This window comes from Pundamilia nyererei, unplaced genomic scaffold (genome assembly GCF_000239375.1).
Source record: "Pundamilia nyererei isolate P.nyererei 1_Seehausen unplaced genomic scaffold, PunNye1.0 scaffold00924, whole genome shotgun sequence".
Taxonomy (NCBI): domain Eukaryota; kingdom Metazoa; phylum Chordata; class Actinopteri; order Cichliformes; family Cichlidae; genus Pundamilia; species Pundamilia nyererei.
This window is the reverse complement of record NW_005188325.1, coordinates 32,221-40,617: the sequence shown is the minus strand read 5'-3', so window position 1 is coordinate 40,617 and position 8,397 is coordinate 32,221. Positions and strand designations below refer to the sequence as shown.

General features: G+C 44.5%; 1 protein-coding gene and 1 long non-coding RNA gene across 2 annotated transcripts; both read right to left on the bottom strand.

Annotated features, from left to right (window-relative positions):
- Positions 1 to 1,663: 1,663 nt before the first annotated feature.
- On the bottom strand, positions 1,664 to 3,286 carry LOC106456010 (protein NLRC3-like; the record flags this gene model as incomplete). The annotated part of the gene is made up of 1 exon (XM_013908045.1): positions 1,664 to 3,286. A coding segment is annotated over one exon (1,623 nt), but the record flags the coding sequence as incomplete, so codon positions are not given.
- Positions 3,287 to 3,366: 80 nt separating this feature from the next.
- On the bottom strand, positions 3,367 to 4,197 carry LOC102213936 (uncharacterized). Its single transcript, XR_312489.1, has 4 exons — positions 4,169 to 4,197; positions 3,919 to 4,091; positions 3,616 to 3,765; positions 3,367 to 3,465 (listed from the first exon to the last, which is right to left on the bottom strand). It is a non-coding gene; the product is annotated as an uncharacterized LOC102213936 (long non-coding RNA).
- Positions 4,198 to 8,397: the final 4,200 nt, after the last annotated feature.

Sequence of the window (8,397 nt, the reverse complement as noted above, 5' to 3'; positions counted from 1 at the left end):
TGTGTCAGTGACATAAAAGATGGATTTAATGCGACATGACCATTCAAACAGCAGTTGCTTTCTAAAACATCAGATATGTATTGGATTCAGTACCACATACGAAAGTAATCCAGATCGGATTTGAAAATATTGGATTTGTGCCATTCACACTGTCATACCATGATCGGATATAGGTCGCATAGGGTCGAAAAAGTCGGATTTGATGTGCTTTCGCCTGCAGTGTGAACGTAGCCTTAGTCCCTAAGGACCCCAAAGCACTTCACACTACATTCAGTCATTCACCCATTCACACACTCGTGATGGCAAACTACATTGTAGCCACAGCTGCCCTGGGGAACACTGATAGAGGCGAAGCTGCCGGACACTGGCGCCACCGGGCATTAAGAAGGCCATTTCATAAGCTAAATGACTCATCATTCCAAATGGTCACTGAAAAATCTAAAACCTGTCTGATCACCATTTAAACAGCCCTCAAATGCTGGAACACATTTCTCAGCTTTCATTATAGATAAATCGTAACATTAGTTAAAGATTTGGAAAGCTTCTCGGTATTTTTTGAGTTAACAGTGAAGCTGTTACTATTACTGCACTCTGTCTATTTACAGTAACTCAGTAAAATATCTTTTCTATGGATGCTGAGAGCCATATTGAGTGCAGGGTAAGATTTTTAATTTTGAGAATTTTTAAGGCTTTATTTGAAAGAGTGCTGTAATATAACCACAACGGACTCAGCAGAGTTTCCAAAGCTGGTCTGGAGGTAGACGGCATGGCAAGCGGTGGCGGCACAGCAATCATGGTCATGAACCGAGACTCAAAGGTGGCTGGGCAGGCGTCCAGCGCAGCAGGCATGGTTGTGAGCCGGGGCTCAAGGCAGCTAGCGCGCAGGACCCCACCGCGTGCTGGCCTCTGTTGGAGATGGGGCAGCTCCCAACTGCACACTGGCCTCTGGCGTGGACACTGCTGGACCAGCTGACACAGCGACCTCCTTTGCCCGAACCCCTGGCTCAGACTGAGTCCTCCCCACACGCTGTCCACCAGCTCAGACCGAACAGAGTCCACTGGCGTGGCGACCCCATCTCTTCGCGCACCTGCCAGGCACTAGCCACTCCTACCCCAGGAGTGGGTACAGGCGCGGAGGCAGGCTGCGTCCTGGCTGGCTTCACCCTGGGGGCTGGCACAGTCTGGACCTCCTCCACTCCAGAGCTCCTCCAGTCCCACACAGTCGGGGGTGCCTCTGCAACCCCACTCGACCCAGTCCTGGAGTTCTTCCTGCTGGCAGCGCAACACAGATGCCTGTTCCCTCTGTGGGCCATCAGCATTTTTACTTTTTATTCCATTCTGTAGTATTATTTGTGTGGTTGGCTGGGTTATGTCGAAATACAAAAAGCATTATTGCATCTTCAGCTATTTGTAAGATGTAGAAAGTATGTTGAAACAGAAACAGATACATTAAGAAATTAATTAATTCAATAGGACAGCCATAGCTCATTTGTTTTTTTTTTGTTTTTTTTTCTATTTTACCAACACTATCCTGGGCTCAAACCCAATTGAGGCAGCTTTTTTGTAGAGGAGAAATCAGTGACAGTTTAAGAAAACAATAGAATTGATTTGAACAATACAGTAAAAGAACATTTTTAACATGAAGCGATGATCACATATTTACTTACAGGGCTTTGTTGGAGGCTTTGACCACTGGCAGCAGCCTCAGAAGAGCCTCCTCTGAAGCAGAGTATTTCTTCAGGTCAAACACATCCAGATCTTTTTCTGATGACAGTAAGATGAAGACCAGAGCTGACCACTGAGCAGGAGACAGTTCATCTGTGGAGAGACTTCCTGATCTCAGGGACTGTTGGATCTCCTCCACTAGAGAACGATCATTCAGTTCATTCAGACAGTGGAACAGATTGATGCTTTTCTCTGCAGACAGAATCTCACTGAGCTTCTCCTTGATGAACTGGACTGTTTCTTGATTGGTCTGTGAGCTACTTGCTGTTTGTGTCAAGAGACCTCGTAGGAGAGTCTGATTGGTCTTCAGTGAAAGACCCAGGAGGAAGCGGAGGAACAAGTCCAGGTGTCCATTTGGACTCTGTAAGGCCTTGTTCACAGCACTCTGGTAGAAATGTTTCTCTGCAGATTCTCCTGTTTCAGACTTCTGGAAGATTTTTTGTTGTTCTTCCAGCAGATTGAGTCCAGAGTTGATGAAGGTCAGATGGACATGAAGAGCAGCCAGAAACTCCTGAACACTCAGATGGATGAAGCAGAACACCTTGTCCTGGTACAGTCCTCTCTCCTCTTTAAAGATCTGTGTGAACACTCCTGAGTACACTGAGGCTGCTCTGATATCGATGCCACACTCTGTCAGGTCTAATTCATAGAAAATCAGGTTTCCTTTCTGTAGCTGATCAAAAGCCAGTTTCCCCAGAGACTCCATCATCTTCCTGCTCTCTGGACTCCAGTGTGGATCTGTCTCAGCTCCTCCATCATACTTGACCTTCTTCACTTTGGCCTGAACCACCAGGAAGTAGATATACATCTCAGTTAGGGTGTTGGGCAGTTGTCCCCCCTCTCTGGTTTCCAGCACATTCTCCAGAACTGTAGCAGTGATCCAGCAGAAGACTGGGATGTGGCACATGATGTGGAGGCTTCGTGATGTCTTGATGTGGGAGATGATCCTGCTGGCCTGCTCCTCATCTCTGAATCTCTTCCCGAAGTACGCCTCCTTCTGCGGGTCAGTGAAGCCTCTGACCTCTGTCACCATGCCAACACAGTCAGGAGGGATCTGATTGGCTGCTGCAGGTCGTGTGGTTATCCAGAGGCGAGCAGAGGGAAGCAGTTTCCCCCTGATGAGGTTTATCAGCAGCACATCCACTGAGGTGGACTTTCTAGGGTCAGTTAGGATTGTAGTTTTGTGGAAGTCCAGAGGAAGTCGACACTCATCCAGACCATCAAAGATGAACACAACCTGGAAGTCTTCAAAGCTGCAGATTCCTGCTTCTTTGGTTTCAGTAAAGAAGTGATGAACAAGTCCCACCAAGCTGAACTTTGCCTCTTTCAGCACATTCAGCTCTCTGAAAGTGAATGGAAATATGAACTGGATGTCCTGGTTGGCTTTGTCTTCAGCCCAGTCCAGGCTGTATTTCTGTGTTAAGACTGTTTTCCCAATGCCAGCCACTCCCTTTGTCAGCACTGTTCTGATTGGTTCATCTCTTCCAGGTGAGGCTTTAAAGATGTCTTCTTGTCTGATTGTTGTTTCTGGTCTGTCTGGTTTCCTGGATGCTGTTTCAATCTGTCTGACCTCATGTTCATCATTGACCTCTGCAGTCCCTCCCTCTGTGATGTAGAGCTCTGTGTAGATCTGATTCAGAAGGGTTGGGTTTCCTGCTTTAGCGATGCCCTCAAACACACACTGGAACTTCTTCTTCAACTTAGATTTGAGTTTGTGCCGGCAAAGTCCACTGGGAGATCCTAAAAGAACAAAGAAGAAAAAAAAATCATTAAAGGATCTATCAACTCTACATAATAATTTCTTTTCTGGTCAAAATAAGTGGTTGGGGTGAAATCAATTCTATATCTTGTGACACTAGTAAATTTTCCATTCATCTTTAATCGTCTTACTGCTTAACATACGGTCAGCCAATTTATCCTGCTTCATTCTCTTTAGGATGCGCGCTGTGATTTTTGCAAATGTCTCCTTGCTTGAAAGATGATAGTGGAACTTCTTCTTCTGCTTCGAGTTGAATTTAGGTTCACTCTTTTGATGAGCTGCTAAAAAACAAAACAAAAGAGAGGAACACATACATGAGTGCATCACTTAGTTGATGCAGGGTATTTCTTTATAACATCCAGTGTAATTTAACCCTTTTTTGTATTGATTAATTAATTCACTGTCACAGTGTGTAAGATTCTTATGTAACTTACATTGAGATAGGTTTTTACTAACTAAAAGGAATTCAATTCTGTTTTATATCTCCATCCATCCATTCGCTTCCGCTTATCCTTTTCAGGGTTACCCGGGGCGCTGGAGCCTATCCCAGCTGTCTTAGGGTGAGAAGCAGGGTACACTCTGGAGGGATTCGCTGTCTGTCAAAGGGCTAACACACAGAGACAGACAACCATTCACACTCACATTCACACCTATTGGCAATTTAGTGTTTCCAATTAACCTTACCCCGCTAACTGCATGTCTTTGGACTGTCCAAGGAAGCCAGAGTACCTGGGGAGAACCCATGCAAACCCGGGGAGAACATGCAAACTCCATACAGAAAGACCCGGGCCTGATGGTGGAATTGAACTCAGGACCTTCAGGACCTTCTTGCTGTGAGGCAACAGTTCTAACCACATCTTTCTACATCTCCAAATCACAACAACAGTCGTCTTGTATGATAAAGACCCTATAAAACCCTGAAACAATTATAATTACAACAGTACATACCAGTCAGCAATATTTATACACTGTAGGCTCGGTGGGAGTATGAAAGTGAAGGTGAAATAGGTGAAAGTAGTTATCAACAGGCAAACATAAAAATCAAACAAGACAAAAGACATAGGTACCTATCAGAATAAAAGCAGGGAGCAGAAAGTGACATAGGAAAACCCCAAGACAAAAAAGACAAGCTAAACAGGAATTAACTGTTACAGTAAAGATGAGACAGGGGGACAATCTAAATCTTAATGAACATTAAAACTGACTTATAACTTCAAAAATAACACTGAAACAATAATCCATCAAAACAGGCATCTGAAATTTCCATGAAATGAAGACTCCAAGCTTCAAATTGTAGGTTAACTGAAAAACAGAAACCAAAAATCTAAAAAAAATAATTAAGAATTCAAAACAGTGTTTTGTTTCTTTATAATGTTTTATATTCTTGTTTATTATGGTTATGTCTTTCATTAAGATTTGCCATTTGTTAGGTTTCTGTGCCTGCCCTGGTCCCACTTCTCTGTCTTCCCTCTGTCTGTCCATGATATCATGTCTGCTTGTGAGTCTGTGTTCACCTTGTCTCGTCTGTGTAATCAGTGTCAACCGTGTCGCTCAGCTATTTCCCCTTAGTCCTGTTCACCTCCTGTATTTAGCATCTGGGTCTTCCCCTGCTCATTGTCACATCGTCTCTCATTTCCCACTGTGTGTTCTGTCTGCCTATTTAGTTTAGTTTCTTTCCCAGTTTTGCCAGTCTTCTGTTTTGCCTGCAGTCCAACAATAAAGCTGAGTAGTTTTGAGTTCACTTTCGCCTCTGTGAGTCCTGCTCTTGGGTCCATCATTCATGCCTGCCTTCAGACAGCCATGATTTTTGGCTATGCCTAGAAATTCTGTCCATAATAATTACCAACAGAATCTGCTGTGAGGGGAGAAGAAACCGGGAGATTGATAGACGGATTGGTGTTGCGGCTGCAGTGATGCAGATGCTGTACTGGTCCATCATGGTGAAGCGAGAGCTGGCCATAAACCTTTCAATTTATCGATCAATCTACATCCCTACCCTCCCCTATGGTCACAAGCTGTGGGTAGTGACCAAAAGAATAAGATTGTGTGTACAAGCTGCAGAAATTATCTTTCTCTGAAGGGTGGCTGGACTCTCCCTTAGAGATAGGGTGAGGAATTCAGCCACCCAGCAGCGGCTCAGAGTAGAGTCAATGCGCCTCCACATTCAAAGGAGTCAGTTGAGGTGGTTCAGCTATCTGACAAGGATGCCCCCTGGGCGCCTCCTGGGTGAGGTGTTCCAGGCATGTCCAACGAGGAGCAGGCCCCAGGGCATGCCTGGACATGCCGGAGAGATTATATCTATCAACTAGCCCGGTAACGCCTTGGTGTTCCCCTGGACAAGCTGGAAGAGGTGGCCAGGTAGATGGAGGTCTGGGCTTCTCTGTTTAGGCCACTTCCCCATGACCTGACCATGGAAAAGCAAAAGAAAATGGATGGATGGATGAATTAATGGATGGATGGATGGATGGATGGTGCAAAATGTAGGTTTAAAATTTAACCCTTGTATGGTGTTCGGGTCTGTGAGACCCGTTTTCCGTTTTTTTCAAAAGAAAAATTAAATAATTAATTATTTTTTCAACCTGAAATTCATTGGCTTTGGCTTATTTTCTGTGAAGAACATAAATCCGAACTTGACCTCATACTGTACCTCCCCCCACGCATTTACATTACATACAAGGTGTTTGGGTCCACTGGACCCAGGTCTAATAAAAGTGTTGAAAGTGCAGGTCCTGTGTTCCCACACTCGGTCTTCCTCCTTTCTGGTGCTGCTGATAGTGTTTTTTTCCCCTCCCTCTCCCAAAGTTGCAACATTGTTGAAAATTCAGCTATCAACACCGTCTGCTCTTACATTCCCACACATTTTACCCTCTTTCTTGAGGGATCCAAATTTTATTTTCTCATACCCTGTCCCACCTGCAAATTAGGGGCATAATACTATAAATAAGACTTTGCCAGTGTGGTTCTTTATCACAACTGATCAAGATGGCAAAAGATTATCTGCTGAGAGGGCCATCCAATTGATTTTGGAAGAGAGAGGAGCTTCGGATGATGATGTTGACAAAGAGGTTTCAGAACATTTCACATTTCTGAAAATTCAGAGTCTGACAGTGACTTTGAAGAAGAGGATGAGGTTGAGCACCATTTAGTAACAAAACGAAGACGAGTACACAATCTGCAGCCAGCTCCAGGACCAGAACAAGCCCACCAGACAGCAAGTGAAGAAATATGGATGTCAATAACTGGTGAAATTGAATGGTCTTCTTGCCCAAGAAATGAGCCACCCTCCAGAGCTGTTACTGTGATAAGCCAGGTCAGGGACAGTTACTCATGTGCAGGACATCAAGTCTTCATTTGAGCTTTTCATCCCAGATTCCATCCAGAAAACGATTCTGGATTGCAGTAATCTGGGTGCCTCCTGGGTGAGGTGTTCCAGGCATGTCCCACCGGGAGGAGGCCCCAGGGCAGACCCAGGACACGCTGGAGAGATTATATCTCTTGGCTGGCCTGGGAACGCCTTGGTGTTCCCCCGGATAAGCTGGAGGAGGTGGCTGGGGAGAAGGAGGTCTGGGCCTCTTTGCTTAGGCTGCTGCCCCCGCGACCCGGCCTCGGATAAAGCGGATGAAGATGGATGGATGGATGGATGGATAGAAGGAAGGTGTGTTTTTGGAGAGAGGTGGAAGGAGATGGACCAAATTGATCTAAGAACCCCAAAGGCCTACTTTGGGGTTCTTATCCTTGCAGGAGTTTTCAGGTCCAAAGGGGAATCCAAGGCGTATTTCATTGTTATGGAAAAAGAGAATATCAAAATCATGATGACCAATTGGAGTGGTGATTTCTATGACTTTGTGTATATAATTTGGAATTTTGTACAAATGTAGGCCAATAAAAAATACATGACATCATTTCATTCATTTCAAAGGTTTATTTGCATGACGCACAATCAGACACAATTGAAAGGTATAAATGTGTTGTGCAAGAAACTAATTCAAACGTGGTGCAGATGTGTGTCACAGGTTGATCTGGCTGTAGGTTGTGGCACTTGGCGCTGGTTGATTTGAGTCCATGTTAGTGCACAAAGTAAACTGCTCGCTGTAGTTGTGGAGCAAAAACACTGAAACCGGAGAAATAAAACGTGCGAGGGGAACGATAACGACGACAAGAGTCTCCCGATCGTTTACTCTTGCTGTCCTGTGAACAACATCGGCGTGGTGTTAATTGTTTGCTGTTTTCGCGATCACGTCGCGCATGAGGATATCACCAGGTAAACTCGCCACATTTTTAAACATTTTGTTGTTCAACAGCATCAAGACTGACAGAGTGTTTTTGAGATAACCTCAGAAGTGTCACAGATGACACATTTGGGTTTTTTTTGCTGGTTTGTCGGTAGCAGCTCCTGAAATGCAAGACTGCCACACATCTGTTCGACTAACGCCAGTTGATCTAAACGCCAGTAGATCTCGAACACCCGTGAAGTATCGCGTCGGTGGATAACAGAGATCTCCGAAAACGTGGAAGCACTTTTGCAAATTTGTGATATTTTGATAAATTAAGTAGATATTTGAGCATTACACAGCTACATTCTCGCCTGAAAATATCTTAAAATGTTATTTTGTGACCCAGAAAGGGTAGTCTGGGGAAAAGGAGGATCACATTTTTCGGCCACGGCTGTCGGAGCCTGTGCGTACTTGTAAGCGCGGCAATGGCGGAGGAGCGCGGCTAAAAAACTTATTACTTTTTCTGGGTCACAAAATAAACTTTTAAGATATTTTCAGGTGAGAATGTAGCTGTAATCACTAGAAGAAGCCTACGCGTCCCACCAAGATCAGGAAACATTGAACAAAATATGCAAAACAAAACTAGAATTAAATGAGATAATTAAAAAAAAAACAAAATTCTTAGTACAAAGACTACGC